General features: G+C 43.0%; 2 protein-coding genes across 2 annotated transcripts in view; both read left to right on the forward strand.

The window, feature by feature from the left end:
- The first annotated feature begins 5,292 nt into the window (after positions 1 to 5,292).
- Positions 5,293 to 15,441, forward strand: soat1 (sterol O-acyltransferase 1). The gene is made up of 16 exons (XM_063891686.1): positions 5,293 to 5,400; positions 8,350 to 8,510; positions 9,594 to 9,652; positions 9,983 to 10,131; positions 10,287 to 10,346; positions 10,709 to 10,816; positions 10,897 to 11,182; positions 11,976 to 12,054; positions 12,293 to 12,377; positions 12,455 to 12,500; positions 12,589 to 12,718; positions 13,024 to 13,121; positions 13,205 to 13,303; positions 13,432 to 13,567; positions 13,648 to 13,793; positions 13,932 to 15,441. Exons 1-16 carry the CDS (start codon positions 5,294 to 5,296, stop codon positions 14,007 to 14,009), a joined length of 1,827 nt encoding a protein of 608 aa, XP_063747756.1. The 5' UTR covers position 5,293; the 3' UTR covers positions 14,010 to 15,441.
- Positions 15,442 to 15,736: 295 nt separating this feature from the next.
- abl2 (c-abl oncogene 2, non-receptor tyrosine kinase) overlaps positions 15,737 to 20,504 on the forward strand; it is a 35,789-nt gene continuing 31,021 nt past the window's right edge. Inside the window, 1 exon segment of the mRNA XM_063891598.1 lies at positions 15,737 to 16,492. Coding sequence (XP_063747668.1) covers positions 16,285 to 16,492 — 208 coding nt within the window. The 5' untranslated portion in view covers positions 15,737 to 16,284.

Consider the following 20,504-nt stretch of genomic DNA (forward strand, 5'->3'; position numbering starts at 1 on the left):
AGTTGACGGACCGGCCCTGGACGCCTCTCTGTCAAATCGGAGGTCTCTTCATGTGCTGTTGCCGTGGCAACTTAACTCAAACGGTCAAACCAGACTTCAGAAGACCGTTAACGGTTCGGCCCTCAACGCGCCTTGATAACGAGGCAGCCCTCAAGACATCTGAGCCAGTTGAGAGGCGTCACCTTATGGCCTTGGCGTGGAAACAGATCCCCTGCCATGAAACTCGGTGTTGCTGTAACTCCTATGTGCTTCGTCCGCTCAGCCTGAAACCTCACACGTTTCTCGACGGTCCACTCCTGAAGACATCTACGTGACACATTGACTTGCAGACAACAGCGAATCTGCGTGGATCCTCAAAGATGTTGAACGATACAAGCACATATTATTTGTCCGGCACTAACATAGGGCAAACCTTTATCCAGACATGAAAACATTTGGAAATTTGACAACAGGAAGGTAAATAAATCCGGGTCCATCTACTGCTTTAAAAAAGAATGTGGGAAAAAGAAGAAGATGAAAAGTAGCCTGAAGCAAAAACTGAATTCAGGCAGTCCTTATATGATGTTGTCTTTGAGTAATCCTTAAGAAATGTAACAGAACAGAGAACAGGCAACACTGACAAAAAGGGAAACTTCTCAATAGCAAGGGATGAAAGACATCATCTAATAAAGCTTTAAATCTCCCAGTGGAAACACAAGACTGTAAAACCTCTCAGGCCATTTCAAAATGACCGTAACTCAAAATGATTGTGAACACTGTTTTGCCTCATCAAATCAACAGTCACCTCTTTTTCCTTTTAAAAAAAATCCTGATTACGGTTAATAGATTGCTCTCCAAGTCTGTCTTTAACAAAGGGTGTGTTGGACGTACTATTCTAGAAGTTGCTGGCATAAAATATCCTACCTTTCAGTTAATAAAAGAGAAAAATCATCGTCAGAAAATGCAGGGATTACATTCAGGCTCTCAAGACAAACTATCTATCTGAGATTCAACTCAAATCCTTAACGTGTGTGTGTGTGTGTGTGTGTGTGTGTGTGTGTGTGTGTGTGTGTGTGTGTGTGTGTGTGTGTGTGTGTGTGTGTCCAGAGAGTGTGTGTTTTGTATTTCCCTGATGATTGTTTTCATTCTCTCCGCCTCTCACCTTCCCGCTACCTGTGTGTGATTTCTGGATCTACTTGCAGTCAATATTTGCCCGGGGACTTTGTTTTTAATAAGCTGTTGTGTGCCCCTCCGGGTGCCTCAGAGTGTGTGTGTGTGTGTGTGTGTGTGTGTGTGTGTGTGTGTGTGTGTGTGTGTGTGTGTGTGTGTGTGTGTGTGTGTGTGTGTGTGTGTGTGTGTGTGTGTGTGTGTGTGTGTGTGTGTGTGTGTGTGTGTGTGTGTGTGTGTGTGTGTGTGTGTGTGTGTGTGTGTGTGTGTGTGTGTGTGTGTGTGTGTGAAGTGTAGAACATGTGCGCTCTGAAGAAACGACTGCTTTGTGTTGAGCCAGTATTCGCGAGTATGAGGGGCACGACAAGCCTGCAACCCTAAGACAGCTGGGACAGAGGTGACCCTGGTCATAAGACACACACACACACACACACACACACACACACACACACACACACACACACACACACACACACACACACACACACACACACACACACACACACACACACACACACACACACACACACACACACACACACACACACACACACACACATACATACATCCTTGCTCACTTTGCCTTTAAATCTTTAGTAAAAACTGATCCAGCAGCTCAAGTGTGTGTGTGTGTGTGTGTGTGTGTGTGTGTGTGTGTGTGTGTGTGTCGTACCGTCAGAGACATATGTTTTTAATATATTTGAGACCTAGAATATACTCCATAAAAGAGCGTAATAGGAGACCTTTAATACAGCTTCACTTTTAACATGTTCAGTTCTTTTGATCGTGTTAATGGGAACCTCTTAAGGTCCCGAGGTGTGATCCCACAGCCATCAGAGCGAGGCAGCAGCGGGCTATCTATTATATCACGCTTTCAATCAAGCTTTAAAATTGTAATTTTCCCCGTTTTTTTTGTGTGTGTTTTTATCATGGTTTCGTTGTTCTCGGGTTCTTGCACACAAACATCACATAAATATCACATAACTTCAAACGAAAACTACATCAAATGTAATGTACAAAGAATAATTGACTTAAAAAAACATTTGATTCCTGAAAGTCGATGATATGTATTAGTGATTATAGTGAAGTAGAAAATAATAATCCCATCAAATGCTTTATGGCAGTCTTTGGATGCACACGTCCTCCCAGTTAAACAGAACACAATCATCTAGAATTCATAATAATCATTGAACGTGTTAGCTTTATTCTTTGGGCTCGCTTTGTTGTTTGAGCTCTGCTGCGGAGTCAAGAAGGTTCAGATATCTTTTTTGGGATCGTGGAAACATTTGTATCACTGTCTGATAACAGTGACAGGAAAGGCCTGGAGGGTCAGCTGAGAGACTGCATCACGAAAATCATCTTTCCAACATCAAATCAATTATAACATGAATGACTGTACAGAGAACCCCTTCCCCTCACTGAATTCACTCAGTAACTTCTTTCCTGCTCTTGAATCATGTGCTGAAATGTATTTTAAACTCCTTAAACTACACCACTTGTAGAAAGGTGGTTTTATAAATAACATTCTATTCCAAAAGACTCAGAATAATGTTTATTTTATAAACTATACAAAGTGCAGAAACAAATCTGTGGTTGTTTTCTGTCAGCCGGTAAGGTTTGCTGTTAGTAAGATGACGTAGATTTTCAAAATGTTTATAAAAGCATCTCTGTCTCCCAGTTAAAGTATTATCCACACTCAGTCCATGAAGCCTTAATCAGTTCATCTATTCATCATGTGTTCAAACTTCCACAAAACTGAGGGCAAACTGAGCATTTAGTGTCTCTACTTTAAAGAGTCCTCTCCTGCTGATGTTCAGGTGTATATCAGTATGTAGTGTCTCTACTTTAAAGAGTCCTCTCCTGCTGATGTTCAGGTGTATATCAGTATGTAGTGTCTCTACTTTAAAGAGTCCTCTCCTGCTGATGTTCAGGTGTATATCAGTATGTAGCGTCTCTACTTTAAAAGAGTCCTCTCCTGCTGATGTTCAGGTGTATATCAGTATGTAGAGTCTCTACTTTAAAGAGTTCTCTCCTGCTGATGTTCAGGTGTATATCAGTATGTAGTGTCTCTACTTTAAAGAGTCCTCTCCTGCTGATGTTCAGGTGTATATCAGTATGTAGAGTCTCTACTTTAAAGAGTTCTCCCCTGCTGATGTTCAGGTGTATATCAGTATGTAGTGTCTCTACTTTAAAGAGTCCTCTCCTGCTGATGTTCAGGTGTATATCAGTATGTAGTGTCTCTACTTTAAAGAGTTCTCTCCTGCTGATGTTCAGGTGCATATCAGTATGTAGAGTCTCTACTTTAAAGAGTCCTCTCCTGCTGATGTTCAGGTGTATATCAGTATGTAGAGTCTCTACTTTAAAGAGTTCTCTCCTGCTGATGTTCAGGTGTATATCAGTATGTAGTGTCTCTACTTTAAAGAGTCCTCTCCTGCTGATGTTCAGGTGTATATCAGTATGTAGAGTCTCTACTTTAAAGAGTCCTCTCCTGCTGATGTTCAGGTGTATATCAGTATGTAGAGTCTCTACTTTAAAGAGTTCTCTCCTGCTGATGTTCAGGTGTATATCAGTATGTAGTGTCTCTACTTTAAAGAGTCCTCTCCTGCTGATGTTCAGGTGTATATCAGTATGTAGAGTCTCTACTTTAAAGAGTCCTCTCCTGCTGATGTTCAGGTGTATATCAGTATGTAGAGTCTCTACTTTAAAGAGTCCTCTCCTGCTGATGTTCAGGTGTATATCAGTATGTAGAGTCTCTACTTTAAAGAGTTCTCTCCTGCTGATGTTCAGGTGTATATCAGTATGTAGTGTCTCTACTTTAAAGAGTCCTCTCCTGCTGATGTTCAGGTGTATATCAGTATGTAGTGTCTCTACTTTAAAGAGTCCTCTCCTGCTGATGTTCAGGTGTATATCAGTATGTAGTGTCTCTACTTTAAAGAGTCCTCTCCTGCTGATGTTCAGGTGTATATCAGTATGTAGAGTCTCTACTTTAAAGAGTTCTCCCCTGCTGATGTTCAGGTGTATATCAGTATGTAGTGTCTCTACTTTAAAGAGTCCTCTCCTGCTGATGTTCAGGTGTATATCAGTATGTAGTGTCTCTACTTTAAAGAGTCCTCTCCTGCTGATGTTCAGGTGTATATCAGTATGTAGTGTCTCTACTTTAAAGAGTCCTCTCCTGCTGATGTTCAGGTGTATATCAGTATGTAGTGTCTCTACTTTAAAGAGTCCTCTCCTGCTGATGTTCAGGTGTATATCAGTATGTAGAGTCTCTACTTTAAAGAGTCCTCTCCTGCTGATGTTCAGGTGTATATCAGTATGTAGTGTCTCTACTTTAAAGAGTCCTCTCCTGCTGATGTTCAGGTGTATATCAGTATGTAGTGTCTCTACTTTAAAGAGTCCTCTCCTGCTGATGTTCAGGTGTATATCAGTATGTAGAGTCTCTACTTTAAAGAGTTCTCCCCTGCTGATGTTCAGGTGTATATCAGTATGTAGTGTCTCTACTTTAAAGAGTCCTCTCCTGCTGATGTTCAGGTGTATATCAGTATGTAGTGTCTCTACTTTAAAGAGTCCTCTCCTGCTGATGTTCAGGTGTATATCAGTATGTAGTGTCTCTACTTTAAAGAGTCCTCTCCTGCTGATGTTCAGGTGTATATCAGTGTGTAGTGTCTCTACTTTAAAGAGTCCTCTCCTGCTGATGTTCAGGTGTATATCAGTATGTAGTGTCTCTACTTTAAAGAGTCCTCTCCTGCTGATGTTCAGGTGTATATCAGTATGTAGTGTCTCTACTTTAAAGAGTCCTCTCCTGCTGATGTTCAGGTGTATATCAGTATGTAGCGTCTCTACTTTAAAGAGTCCTCTCCTGCTGATGTTCAGGTGTATATCAGTATGTAGTGTCTCTACTTTAAAGAGTCCTCTCCTGCTGAATTTTCAATTGCTTAATAATAAAGGTAAAGGATTAAGCCTTGGCCCTTAGACCAGTAATTCATTTTCTATTTATTAAGTATTTTAATATATTGTCAGTATTTCTTAATTAGCCTAAAGTAACTTTTTCATATAAAATTTAAAAAATAACATAAAAACATTGTGGGCGCTGATGACGTCAAAAGGAGGAGAGACTTTGGACCAATCAGACGGCGCTGCGCTGCTCATCATGTCCTCTGTTATACAGGGGAGAAGGTGCTCCTCCGCAGTCTGTCAGACTGAGGGACTCTTAACGGAGGAGGGTAGACTAAGGACAGGGCAGCCCGGCGCTTTAAAGTGAGTATGTTCCCAGAGAGTCGGTATATCGCATTGTAATTTATCAGTCATCGTTTTTTCTGTCAACCTGTTCCGCAGCTAACGTCAACAAGTGTGCTAATGTGTGCGTGCTAGCAGCCGTTGGTGTCTCCAGGCAGAATAAGAGTTTCTAACGGCTGTTCACCTGTTAGCTTTGAAGCTGCCGTTAGATCCTAATTAAACCAACCTGTCTTTAGCATCAGAGCTAACTGTTAGCCCCCTGTCTGCTGGGTGTCATGTGACTCTGATTTGTGTCTCAGCAGGGTTTTCCTCGTTTGTCAGTCAAATACTTTGCATTCTCCCACAGGTGATGCTAGCACCAGGTGCTCCACAGTTTAAAATACAACCTTTACTTTGTGTGTGCTGTTTGAGTCATTTTGCTTTTTAATTTCAGTTTTAGTTTCATTCTACAAACATATTCACACTTTCTTTCAATAGTTTTTCCCATTTTCATTTATTTCTTAGTTTACTCCACACATGGCAGTTATTATAGATTATAAAACAAAACAGGTACACTTTATGCTGTGTAGCTCCTGATGGAAAAGAGCAGGGAGAAGAAAGTGTTTTACCTGCACCTATTAAAACATAAATAAGTCACTATCTATGGTCTGTCAGTCACAGCTGTTTGCCAATACTTACTGTAAGTAGCATGAAGCCAAAGTCACAATCAAAAGTCAACACAACAATCTCCTGTCAGGAACAGGTTACCTGACATCTTCACACTGTCTGATTATTCTTTATACATTTTCTTGAACCTAAAGATGTCCAGCCCTTTACCTCATTTGTAATGTTTAGCCTTATCTACAGAGCCAGTACATAGAAAGAGAGCATGAGCAAAAATAAATATCGAAAAGTTGAAAAATACTCAATAAATATAGACATGGAAAAGTGTATACAGTGGGGCAAAAAAGTATTTAGTCAGCCACCAATTGTGCAAGTTCTCCCATTTAAAAAGATGAGAGAGGCCTGTAATTGTTATCATAGGTACACTCAACTATGAGAGACAGAATGAGGAAAAAGAAATCCAGGAAATCACATTGTCTGATTTTGAAAGAATTTATTTCAAATGATTGTGGAAAATAAGTATTTGGTCAATAACAAAAGTTCATCTCAATACTTTGTTATATACCCTTTGTTGGCAATGACAGAGGTCAAACGTTTTCTGTAAGTCTTCACAAGGTTTCCACACTGTTGCTGGTATTTTGGCCCATTCCTCCATGCAGATCTCCTCTAAAGCAGTGATGTTTTGGGGCTGTCGCTGGGCAACACGGACTTTCAACTCCCTCCAAAGATTTTCTATGGGGTTGAGATCTGGAGACTGGCTAGGCCACTCCAGGACCTTGAAATGCTTCTTACGAAGCCACTCCTTCGTTGCCCTGGCGGTGTGTTTGGGATCACTGTCATGCTGAAAGACCCAGCCACGCTTCATCTTCAGTGCCCTTGCTGATGGAAGGAGGTTTTCACTCAAAATCTCACGATACATGGCCCCATTCATTCTTTCCTTTACACGGATCAGTCGTCCTGGTCCCTTTGCAGAAAAACAGCCCCCAAGCATGATGTTTCCACCCCCATGCTTCACAGTAGGTATGGTGTTCTTTGGAGGCAACTCTGCATTCTTTCTCCTCCAAACACGACGAGTTGAGTTTTTACCAAAAAGTTCTATTTTGGTTTCATCTAACTATATGACATTCTCCCAATCCTCTTCTGGATCATCCAAATGCCCTCTAGCAAACTTCAGACGGGCCTGGACATGTACTGGCTTAAGCAGGGGGACACGTCTGGAACGGCAGGATTTAAGTCCCTGGCGGCGTAGTGTGTTACTGATGGTAGCCTCTGTTACTTTGGTCCCAGCTCTCTGCAGGTCATTCACTAGGTCCCCCCGTGTGGTTCTGGGATTTTTGCTCACCGTTCTTGTGATCATTTTGACCCCACGGGGTGAGATCTTGCGTGGAGCCCCAGATGGAGGGAGATTAGCAGTGGTCTTGTATGTCTTCCAGTTTCTAATAATTGCTCCCACAGTTGATTTCTTCACACCAAGCTGCTTACCTATTGCAGATTCAGTTTTCCCAGCCTGGTGCAGGTCTACAATTTTGTCTCTGGTCTCCTTTGACAGCTCTTTGGTCTTGGCCATAGTGGAGTTTGGAGTATGACTGTTTGAGGTTGTGGACAGGTGTCTTTTATACTGATAACGAGTTCAAAAAGGTGCCATTAATACAGGTAACGAGTGGACGACAGAGGAGCCTCTTAAAGAAGAAGTTACAGGTCTGTGAGAGCCAGAAATCTTGCTTGTTTGTAGGTGACCAAATACTTATTTTACCGAGGAATTTACAATTAATTCATTAAAAATCCTACAATGTGATTTCCTGGATTTCTTTTTCTCATTCTGTCTCTCATAGTTGAGGTATACCTATGATAAAAATTACAGGCCTCTCATCTTTTTAAATGGGAGAACTTGCACAATTGGTGGCTGACTAAATACTTTTTTGCCCCACTGTACATTTAGAAAATGCTAATTAATATTAACTGGACCCCCATGGACTTACGTAAAGAACATGTAAATGAAAAAGTGTTCAGTAACATATTTTAATTCCCACACTTTGAAGTCAATTGAAAATCAGTTAACTAAAAAATCCTTTCAGTTTTCCCTAGATAACCTTTGTCTTTATTATAGTAATTTATAACTTTATCACAAAAAGCAAAGGATATTTTCAGTGTTTATTGTGATGTAGCAGAAAGTATTTGCAAAGGTTAATCTGATATGTTGCTGTTGTTACTTTGCTTGTCATTTCTTATTTATCAAGTTGGCCATCAGGTAAATTCATGGTCAGTGTTATTGAGAAATCTGGATCCTGCACCTTTACCCGCTGTCAGTCGGATGAAGAATCCTCTGATTTTGGTTTGTTTTTACCCTAAATGTCTTGTCTCTGTCAGGATGGAGAGAGCGGATGATGACGGTGTCCTCCGGGCTCGCTGCAGAACACCACAGACCCCCACCTCCCCGGACCTGGACAGCTCCTTCAGCTCCCTGGACGGGGACAGTAATCCAGAACGACACCAGCAGGGCAATGGAGTCAGCCACGTTACCAGTAATGGTAAGAAAGGGATGCTCTATTTGACAGCGTTTTGGTATGAGGCGCAGCGCTCCCGTCACCCGGTTTAGACTAAACCCTTTTATTGATAAAGATATTGAATCATAATCATTTCAGTCCCTTTTCAATTGATTGTGCAGCCCCAAATTTATATCTCTTTGTAGGACTCGAGAACAGGCAACACTGACAAAAAGGGAAACTTCTCAATAGCAAGGGATTAAAGACATCATCTAATAAAGTTTTAAATCTCCCAGTGGAAACACAAGACTGTAAAACATCTCAGGCCATTTCAAAATGACCGTAACTCAAAATGATTGTCAAACTGTTTTGCCTCATCAAATCAACAGTCACCTCTTTTTCTTGACTCAGTAAAAATGCTCCTAGCTGTACGAGTCACTGGAGCCTTATGATTCCCAATTAACAACGAGACCTGATCCGTGGCACAGTTAATGTCAGGAGGAGTCACGATTAATGAACCGATCATGAGCGATGAAAGTAAAACAGCGCTCTGACTTGTCTGTAATTATTTGGCTCAAATGTCAGGTTCAGTTTTTTAATTTGCTGTTTCGTATGTTGACAGATGGGTGGAGTGTTTCTGCTGTTTCAATCTGTTTATCTTTCCTAACCACGAGCAGTCAAACGCATGTCATAGGTGTGTCCCTTCTGGATGTAACCCTGGATCTAAAGCAAACATTTGACTTCTGCTATTTCCCAGAGTGCTACACATTTACAACATTAGATATCCACCACTACACTCTGTTAGCACCCTGTAAAGTAACTCAATCACTTAAAAATAGGTGTTCTTTAATTCTCGTGAATGGTTTGTATGTGCGTCTCCTCAGCTGACCGTTGTTGATTATTTGCTGGTCTTTATGGTGATATTTGACATGGCGTGTTGATGTGTAACTACCCGGGTCGGAGCTCGTCTGGGACTCGGTGACCTGGCAGCTCTGTTGGCTCTGATCTTTGTTTGGTTGCAACATATCTCTTTGCTTAATAATGATATTACAAAACCACAAAGCAGCTTGTTGACTATTTATTTGTTCATAAACTCAGATTTTGTTTGTTGTCTTTCCAATTTCACAGGCAAGATTGAAGTGGAGCATGTGATCAGCAAAAAGCTGCAACTGAAGAGGAAGGCAGAGGTTAGTGAGTCCTTAAGGTTTCAAAAGGCTTAACAAATCAATTTTTTATCAAATGAATTCTATTAGATTTTAAATCAAAGTTTTCATGAAACGTTTTAAAGGTTTTTCCTAATAGCCATAAAAAGATTACCCTTGAAGGTATGCACTATTTGGCTAATCCAAGGGAAACTCATGTCAAATCATGTCTCTTCTCCTGACCTGACCGGTGTCGAATAATGAAAAAGCAATGTTTCTGTAGCTATATGTCTTCTCACATTTAACACTTTTATATTCCACAGTATAAAGACAGACTGTGAATGATAACGACCGCTGTGTTCCCGTGTCCCTCAGCACCTGAAGAGCGACCTGATGCATCAGTTCGACAGCCATGTGAACGACTTCATGGACAGTCTGATCGAGGAGTCGTCCAGCCTGGAGTCTGCTCCTCTTCCCGCCTCCTTCTCCCCCCCACTGTCAGACAAGGAGAGGAGCAAACTCAGGTACCTTTACTCTGCTTCCACCCTGTCAACGCAGGTTTTGCTTAAGGGTGCAATAGATGTGTGTTTATGCACATATAGACAAGCTGTTTCAGTTTCTCTCTTGGTCATACACATCTTTTCCATCTGAAGTATATCTGCTGTGTGTTTTCCTTCAGGTATTTCCGGCCTCCTCATGGTGAGGGGAAGCAGTTCGTCAGTCGCAGGTCGCTCTTAGAGTAAGTTAACCTAAGTTAACCGTGTGTGATCTGAGATAAATGTCATTATGTCACACCGTAAGCCAAAGCTAAAGGCGGCTAATGTTGGGCTATAAAGGAACTACAGCACGGTCACATGACTTCACGTCTCCACCGCTAAGCTAAAGGTGGCTAATGTTGGGCTATAAAGGAACTACAGCACGGTCACATGACTTCACGTCTCCACCGCTAAGCTAAAGGTGGCTAATGTTGGGCTATAAAGGAACTACAGCACGGTCACATGACTTCACGTCACCACTGCTAAGCTAAAGGTGGCTAATGTTGGGCTATAAAGGAACTACAGCTACTGTTCCGATTCTGATACTGCTCCTTCTCCTCCTCAGCGAGCTGTTTGAGGTGAACCACATCAGGACGATCTACCACATGTTCATCGCGCTGCTCATCCTCTTCATCCTCAGCACCCTGGTGTTAGATTTCATAGATGAAGGCAGGTAAAGTAGAGGTCAGCTGTGTGTATTATTTATTATACCTCTGTTGGAGTAATGCATCCCCTTCCCCTCCTCCGCCTCAGACTGGTGCTGCACTTCGACCTGCTGGTGTACGCGTTCGGACAGCTCCCCCTGGTGGTGTGCACGTGGATCTGCATGTTCCTGTCTGTGCTGATGGTTCCCTACAGCCTGTTCCACCTGTGGTCTCAGACCCAGTCGGGGTCACACCGTCACCCCGGGCTGTGCAGTGTGCTCTTCGGCTCTGTGTTCCTGCTCTTCCAGGCTCTGGGGGTGGGCTTCCTGCCGACGTATGTGGTGCTGACCCACAGCTTACCCCCCGCGTCCTGCTTCATCGTCATCCTGGAGCAGGTAAGACGAGATGTCGGACTGTCCATCAGCAAACATCTGTCTGTCCTGGGATCCTACGCTGCTACTATCCCCTAACATTTCCCCCCGTTAATCCTGGTGTTTGTTTGGGAGTTTTTCTAAGGAGGGTCTAAGGACAGGGGGGTCTGTACACACTGTAAAGCCCCCCCTGTAATTTGTGATTAATTGATTGATTGATTTAATGTGCTTGTGTTCAGTTGCAGTTAATGATCAGTGTTTGGAAAGTATTTTTTTCTGTTAAGTGGCTTCTCAGCTAGCCCCTTTTTAATATCGTTCATAATGTTCGCTATGCTTATAGTCACTAGGAGTTTATATAAGGAGTAAAATATTATTATTAATGTCTTAACAAAACATATCAGCTATGGGTCACTGTATTGATAGTTGAAAAGCATTAAAGATGTGATAAATAAAATGTGTAACATGTAAAAAGAGAAGTAAAGTATATTTACAGTTATCATTTTTCTGATGAAGCTTTCTTATCTCTTAATGGTTTCCTCTTCTTTATCCAATAAACCTGCAGACAAACTGACGACTGTGTTTTATTTATCATTATTTATTGATTATCTTACTGCTCAGATATTCAGAGCGCATGTTGACGGCAGCTCACCTTCATTAGTCCCACAGCGAGAAGAGTAAAAATGTTACAGCAGCAAGGAGGTCGATAGGAGAGCAAGAGGGATGTAAAATAATAAGGCAACATAGATTATATCCACTGGTAGTATCTCTTGCCTCATGTAACGCTCTTTCAGTTGCCTTGTTTTTTGTCTAACTGCAGGTGCGTCTGATGATGAAAGCCCACTCCTTTGTCCGGGAGAACGTACCAAGAGTCCTGACCTGGGCTAAAGAAAAAAACAGTACGTCTTCTTTCAGATACAGCATACGTGTCCTGTGTGTCGTTTACAGAATTGTATTTAATTAATAGATATTACTAATTAAAATGCCTCAATTCAACCTTTGGAAAAGTGGTGAAAATGATAAGCGGAGAGTTTACTTGAAATGAAGGGAAGTCTTTGAGTTCATTTTCAAGAAGACATGACATGGTCTGTGAAGTCCCTAAATATAACGACCCGTCTCTCCTCTCCTCCTGTTTAGGCCCCGGCCCTGTGGTCCCTCAGGTCTCTCAGTACCTCTACTTCCTGTTTGCCCCCACACTCGTCTACAGAGACAAATACCCCAGGTAACACACACTCTGAATATTTAACTTTACCTCCACACAGCAGATCGTGTGTGATCCAACCTTCTCTCTTAACGCAGGAACCCGGTGATCAGATGGAGCTACGTGGCCTCAAAGTTTCTTCAGGTACCTCTTTCATACTTTAAGAAGAGGAATAAAGATATTATCCAGTTCCTCTGACCGTGTCCCCCCCCCCCCCCCCCCCCCTCCTCAGGTGCTGGGCTGTCTGTTTTATGCATACTACGTGTTCGTGCGGCTCTGCATCCCTCAGTTCCGCAGCAGCAGCCTGCAGCTGTTCGACCTCAGAGCCATGGTGCTGTGCGTCTTCAACTCCATCCTGCCAGGTGACAGCAGCTCCCAGCAACACCTTCATGCCGTGTCAAACTGCCTCAACTTTGGTTTATTGGGAGACGTTTTTCTAGGAGACATTGTGTTTTAAATGTGTTATAAGGAACTGGTTAAGCTCCTGAATAAAAACACAACTATAAATGGTAAATAGACTGTTTTTATCTAGCGCTTTTCCCGTCTTTACGACCCCTCAAAGGGCTTAACAGTCATCATATAACATGAGTCGGTTTGGGGCTCTTCTGCCTGTGTGATGACCGCTCTGAGAGGATGCACACACTAATGCTCTCTCTCTACTCTGCAGGAGTGCTGGTTCTCTTCCTGGGCTTCTTCGCCTTCCTGCACTGCTGGCTCAATGCTTTCGCTGAGATGCTCTGCTTTGCTGACAGGATGTTTTATAAGGTAGTTCCTGCCGTCACGGCCAGCTACAGCTACAGTGATTGTGGTGTACCTTAAACACTGCTAACTGTGATTACACCTCTAAGGATTGGTGGAACTCGACCTCTTTTGCTAACTACTACCGCACCTGGAACGTCGTGGTGCATGACTGGCTGTACTACTATGTGTACCGGGACATCCTGTGGGTGAGTGGTGTTCATATACTCAGATATGTACAATAAAACACATTTTAAATGAGAGGACTGTACCTTTGTTTGTGCTGGATGTGCAAAGATGCTTACCATAACTCCTCTGTCCTCTGGTTTTTCTCCAGATGTCTCGGAAGCGCTTCAGACCAGCAGCCATGTTGTTTGTGTTCACGGTGTCTGCTGTTGTGCACGAGTACATCCTGGCTATCTGCTTTGGGTTCTTCTACCCCGTCCTCTTCTGCCTCTTCATGTGCTTCGGAAGTAAGACACTCCTAACACTCAACACGGTCAAACTCAGCGTCTCTCTCTGTTTTCATCATGAAGCTTCCCCCCTCTCACAGTGATGTTCAACTTCATCCTGCACGACCGGAGGAAAGGTCCCATCTGGAACGTCATCATGTGGACGTCCCTGTTCCTGGGTCAGGGGGTCATCATATGTCTGTACTCTCAGGAGTGGTACGCCCAGCAGTACTGCCCCCTGAAGGAGGTAACACCTGCAGCATCGCTCTGTGTTGCTCTCTAATCACTCGTGCTGCTTATCAGGGTCCGGTGAATATGAGGGTTTGCTTTGCCAACCGTAAGCTTGGACACAAATTTAGTTTAAAGTTGTTGTTTTTTATTCCAGCCTTCATTCTTGGAGTTGGTGAAGCCTCGTTCGTGGAGCTGTCACAGAGGCGTGATGCTGGACACTGATCAGCTGTGATCCACGTCTCCCCAGCTGAAGATCCTCCCTGCCTCTTACTGTCATAGCGTCTGCTCTCTCTAGTTTGTTTTAATTAATTGCACTAAGGTCATGTGTATGAATTTAGGAAGAGATCCAATAATGTGCCAAAATGTTCTTTCCTCCAGCAGCAGAGTCACAGTGATGCCTTATTGACCCGTTTTATGTCTTCAAAATCAATCCCAACTCACTGACAAGATCACATCCGTTTATGTTTCTGATGCATTTCCATTACGCTTGCCTCGATTTACTGTGAATCTACTCCTTGTGCCAATACGATACGATGGCTAACAGGACACGGCAGCAGAAATACAAACACATGAGACAAACATCACTCACATGTGCAGTAATGGTTCATATTTTACAGTATGCAATTACTACTGTATGCTAGATAATGTTATTTATTTTCACTGCCAATAAGATTTATTTTGGAAGGAATCGTCGCTGTTCTGGTGTTTTGTATAAAATTATGCAGCCTCAGTTTAAAGCCTCAAGATTGCAGTCGATTCAAGAGGAAAATGAAGGGTTGGGACATGATTTTATAGTGAATCCAAACCTTAATGGAGATGGAAACTGTGCTGAATGAAGTTATTTAGTCTGACAGATGAATGTATTTGTAATCATCCCAATATGTTATTGAAATGGTTTGAAGATGCATTTAGCTTCAGAGATGATTCACCTTTAATCTCAATGATGACCGAAGCATTTACTACTGCAAGTGAACTTAAATATTAAGGATATTTGCACTCAGGGCTGCAGATTGTATTGTCAGATATTCAACACATGCATATAAGATCATTAGTATACTTTGTCCTTTCCATGTCAAACTAATGGAAGAAGCAATGTATGTTCTCCTCAGTTCATGCAGTCTCGAGATGTGTTTCACATTCATTTTGAGTACATTTCAAAGGCATTGCACAGTTAATGTCACTGAAACACTGACATGTATCATAGAGGCTGAATGAAAATGTATTGTGAATAATGAGATGCACAATCAGAACCAGCAACGGAGAACTCTGCACTTTCAGAAACAGTGGGACCACCAGGTGGCGATGTTAAGCCGTACTCTGAGGCTGCCCCAGGGTCCTTTACAAATAATATATGAACAACTACCAGCATAAATATGTACAGAATATAAGCAGAATTTTTGGATTACTGCACTGCTAATGAACTCCTGAGAAGTCCCTTTGTCTGGCTTTTGAAATTGAGATTCAGGAAAATATTGAGAGTCATTAAAAGAGCCAACCTGCAGAAAAGCTGTCCATTGAAATGATGTATTTATTGTTCTGATAACTTACTGTCATGTTTGTGCTCATTGTTAACTCAAAGTGTCAGTTTGATGAATGTCTGACACATTTTGTAAAGACCAATCAAAGTATAAGCACTCAAGAATAAAAACAGTATATGGCCTTTACCCGTGTTGTATTATAGATGTTGTTTATAATGGTCATTGTGCCAACTTATTGAAACTGTCTTTACACAATCAGTACTTTAGTGGGTATTAAGAAGTGTATATGGTATATAAAGTATGTGTACTGTTAATTAATCACTCTGAGTTTCACATTTACACAGACTACAGTTTCATAATGAAGAATACATACAAACATTGGAGCCTTATTATTTCATATCAAGACTCGTTTTCTTTTTTAAATAGTTTTGGTGTCATTTCCCCCCCCCCCCCTACAGCTGGTCGGTTCTCTTCGGGACTCCGGTGCTCGTTGGGACCCGGTTAGAGTCTGTCCTGGATCCCGGTGACAGGGGACCCGAACCCCCGCCTCCTGCAACACATCTTGTGTTCTGCGGTAAAGATGGCGGCGTCAGAGGGGGCGCGGAGCGGCTGGACAGCGGCAAAACGAGCCTGAAAAAGCTCCACAATTGGCCAAATATCGCTCGCCAGGTACCGGTAATACCAGCACGGATACCGTCTGGACCACCGGGAGAAACACAGCCGCTGTCACACGCAGGGGGTTGTGATTTGATTGTTAAAAGGCAGGGTGGGTGGGTTTCACCGAGAGACGCTAACGGGCTAGCCAACTGAGCTAACACAGGCTAGCCCGCCGAGCTAACACAGGCTAGCACACTGAGCTAACACAGGCTAGCACACGGAGCTAACACAGGCTAGCAAACGTTAGCTCCGTGGAGATAAGCGGAGAGGAGGGGGGGAGTAAGGAAGACTATTCGGGCCAGGCCGCTCCAGCTTCTGAGGGGAATGTGAACCAGAGGTGTGCAGGGGGGGTTTGCTCGCTTCACTACCGGGATGGGACAGCAGGTCGGACGGGTCGGTGAGAGCACATCGACCGGAGGACTGCAGCCGCCGCAGCCCCACGCGTCCCAACCGCACCAAGGGAAGGGGAACCGGGGTAGGAGACCCCGAGAACCGGGCAGTATTACCGGGACACCGCCGGGCAGGACGGCCGCAGTCAACGTGCCCGACCCGGGGATCAATATCTTTACTCTGCATTCAGGTAACAAGATAACCACGTGTTTAAAGACAGGTGTTGGTGATTTACTTTGATGTGTTTTCATTAGGCTAGCTGAGACCATGCTAGTTTGACGCGTTAGCGGAAACAGCCAGCATTAGCTTCCACTGTCTCATCCATGTCTGTGTGTGTGTGTGTGTGTGTGTGTGTGTGTGTGTGTGTGTGTGTGTGTGTGTGTGTGTGTGTGTGTGTGTGTGTGTGTGTGTGTGTGTGTGTGTGTGTGTGTGTGTGTGTGTGTGTGTGTGTGTGTGTGTGTGTGTGTGTGGACAAGAGGCCATAGTAAATCATAGGATGGTTTGTTAAATGGCTGTGATTTGAGACGGTGTGCTGGAGCTGCATGTGACCTGCTGTTCCCCAAAGGAGAGACAGTGTTTTTGGGAAAGGAAGACTCTTCTGCAGGGCCATGGCTGGAGGTTAAGCTGCATATGAGCAGAGGTGAGAGAAGTAAAAGTACAAGTACTCAGATCTTGTATTTGAGTAAACTAGAAGTACTCAGGTCTTGTACTTGAGTAAAGTAGAAGTACTCAGGTCTTGTACTTGAGTAAAGTAGAAGTACTCAGGTCTTGTACTTGAGTAAAGTAGAAGTACTCAGGTCTTGTACTTGAGTAAAGTAGAAGTACCAGAGTGTAGGAATACTCTGTCACAGTGAAAGTATTCTAAATGTTCCTCCAGTGAAAGTAGAAAGTAGAAGTACCAGAGTGTAGGAATACTCTGTCACAGTGAAAGTATTCTAAATGTTCCTCCAGTGAAAGTAGAAAGTACTCTCCTCTAAATGTACTTAAAGTAGCGACAGTAAAAGTAGTCATTGTCTGATTGGTCCATTTCAGAATAATATCTCTGATATGTTTTAGAATGATTGATCATTAAAGTGTTCTCAGAGCTGGTAAAGGTGCAGCTAGTTTGAATGGCTTTGTATACTGCAGGGTAGCTGCTGGATTTACTGCAGGTGAACTACAGTCTGATTTAAGGGGGATTATATTTACCATCATAGTAATTTAAGGTATTAAATAAATGTAGTGGAGTAAAAATACACTATTTACCTCTGAATTGTATTGGCGTAGCAGTAGCAACATTTGAAATACTCGCATTAATAACTCCCAGTTGTGCTTGAGTAATGTACTTTCCATCTCTGCTTGTGTGTTCCTCTCGCTTTGCTAAACAGTGATTTCAGCCTCCGGAGGTTGAGCAGCAATTCCACCCCATTAACTCGCTATAGAAACCGGGGCAGGCTCACATTACAATAGTTAGTGGGTCTCCACATGCTCACTTACATCCTCTGTCTGATAATGTATACAGTTACAACGCACTCAGCGAGCTGCACACTTTGATCCGCCGGGAGGAGCATGTGAATTATTAAAGTCACCTTCTGTCGCTATACGATTACGATGCCAACATCAGAGTTGAAAGCTACTGTGATTACTCTTTAATGTCTCTCACATGATGCATGAGATAACTTACATGGGTTTAACATAAACACACTCCAGAGGTGTGGCAGAGCCGTATCACAGAGCTATAGCTAGTGTTGTTTTCTGCTCTGTTCGGAATGGGGGACGCTGCAGATCTACAGTATCTCTGCTGGGGAGAAAAAGCCTCCTCCGTGCCCTTTATGATCGACCTCCTTCCTCCCAGCCCTCCTCCCCTCAGGCGGGGTCTGATCTGAGTTTACAGTAATGGAGATGACAGGATGTCGACTGTGTGATAGCAAGGAATCTGGCCGTGTCATTAACCGGGGATATGATTCTATTGCGATTAATTGAGGTTTTGAGGGACTTTTTCAGGTATGTAGCATCTCTACTTTAAAGAGTCCTCTCCTGCTGATGTTCAGGTGTATATCAGTATGTAGAGTCTCTACTTTAAAGAGTCCTCTCCTGCTGATGTTCAGGTGTATATCAGTATGTAGAGTCTCTACTTTAAAGAGTCCTCTCCTGCTGATGTTCAGGTGTATATCAGTATGTAGTGTCTCTACTTTAAAGAGTCCTCTCCTGCTGATGTTCAGGTGTATATTGGTATGTAGTGTCTCTACTTTAAAGAGTCCTCTCCTGCTGATGTTCAGGTGTATATCAGTATGTAGTGTCTCTACTTTAAAGAGTCCTCTCCTGCTGATGTTCAGGTGTATATCAGTATGTAGCGTCTCTACTTTAAAGAGTCCTCTCCTGCTGATGTTCAGGTGTATATCAGTATGTAGCATCTCTACTTTAAAGAGTCCTCTCCTGCTGATGCTCAGGTGTATATCAGTATGTAGAGTCTCTACTTTAAAGAGTCCTCTCCTGCTGATGTTCAGGTGTATATCAGTATGTAGCGTCTCTACTTTAAAGAGTCCTCTCCTGCTGATGTTCAGGTGTATATCAGTATGTAGAGTCTCTACTTTAAAGAGTCCTCTCCTGCTGATGTTCAGGTGTATATCAGTATGTAGTGTCTCTACTTTAAAGAGTCCTCTCCTGCTGATGTTCAGGTGTATATCAGTATGTAGAGTCTCTACTTTAAAGAGTCCTCTCCTGCTGATGTTCAGGTATATATCAGTATGTAGCGTCTCTACTTTAAAGAGTCCTGTGGATTTACAGAATCTGCTCAGCGGTTGTTTTGATTGATAAGACGTCCCGATTTCATTTCTGTTATTTGCACATACGCCTCACGTGACCGGTCTCGTCCAGAGGAAGTTGAGATGAGATGGACTCTATTGATCCGGCGTAGGGAAGTTGAAGTGCAGCAGCAGCAGAATGAAGAACACACACGGGTGCAAAGCTGTGAGTCAACCAATAACGGTTTGACAATAAGGCTCCTTTCAGATTCTGCTGAGGTCTCCGAGCTGAGGCGACACGTTAGAAATGGTTTGCTGGCTTGCACATCTCAACACACACACACACACACACACACACACACACACACACACACACACACACACACACACACACACATACACATAGATGGCACTAAGTGCAGCACTCGGCATCGGTTCTGTTTTCTGGATGTCAGTGTCCTTTTTTTAGCAGCCCGGATGCAGAGAGTGTTTCTCTGCAGTGACTCACTGATAGAAACAAAGACTCTGAAGCTGTGCCTCCTCTCAATATCAAAGTGCCTCTCTCTGCTCGTCTGTTCATGTGATAATGACGCAGCTTGTAGCTTTAATTTGGGCTTTCAGGAGGCTATTTCTGTTGGAATGAAGGCTAAACGATGATTTGTTACTTTTCTATGAACTATATCCCCAATACATCTGTGTAACGAAGGTGTTCCAGTGCTTTGAGGCCTAAAGAAAGGTCTATATCATCAGAATTTATTCGTCCAAATACACTGATATCAATGTTTCAGAGAGTATTGACCATTACTGCTTCACAAAATATTACACAATGTGATTTTTGGCTAAATAATTAACGAGGAAAGACAGATAAAACACCTGCTTTAACAGTCTGCTTCAGGGAGCACAGGGACTTTAGCCCTTGCAGACCATTTACATGCACTAACACCTATAGAACACACCAAATCACTACAGCTTTTCTAGTTGGGAGATGACTTCATTTTATAAGCACATTCCTGTCTGTTTTTTTTAGTGAATCTGTTGAGCAATAGAGTGATCGAAGTGCTGAGATTAGATTTCTGTGGAGTTCTCAACAACATAACGTGACCGGTCTTGTTGAGCGGCGGTTAAGAGGAGGTGAACTCTAGTGACCCGGCGTTGGGAAGTTGAAGTGAAGAACAGAAAGACATGCAAAGCTCTGTGTCAAACTCCGGCTTCAGTCTTCGTTTGTGTTTTAATAGCCATCGTTTTATCGGTGGAGGAGCTGCAGGGTCTTCCTCTCCTCCCCATGTTGATGATGGGATGTAATTGAAAGGTGCCAGTCTGTGAGGAATGCATTTTTGTCTGCTGAACTCATGCCTGCGTGTCTCAGTGTGTGTCAGATGCTCACACACACACACACACACACACACACACACACACACACACACACACACACACACACACACACACACACACACACACACACACACACACACACACACA

The sequence above is a fragment of the Eleginops maclovinus genome, chromosome 9 (genome assembly GCF_036324505.1).
Source record: "Eleginops maclovinus isolate JMC-PN-2008 ecotype Puerto Natales chromosome 9, JC_Emac_rtc_rv5, whole genome shotgun sequence".
NCBI classification, from domain to species: Eukaryota; Metazoa; Chordata; class Actinopteri; order Perciformes; family Eleginopidae; genus Eleginops; species Eleginops maclovinus.

Excerpts from the sequence above, each read along its gene's own strand:
- soat1 (XM_063891686.1), top strand. The coding sequence starts at position 5,294 with ATGTCCTCTGTTATACAGGGGAGAAGGTGCTCCTCCGCAGTCTGTCAG. Across the intron at positions 11,183-11,975 it reads TCATCGTCATCCTGGAGCAG|GTGCGTCTGATGATGAAAGC; the intron begins GTAAGACGAGAT and ends GTCTAACTGCAG. Across the intron at positions 13,568-13,647 it reads CCTCTTCATGTGCTTCGGAA|TGATGTTCAACTTCATCCTG; the intron begins GTAAGACACTCC and ends CCCCTCTCACAG.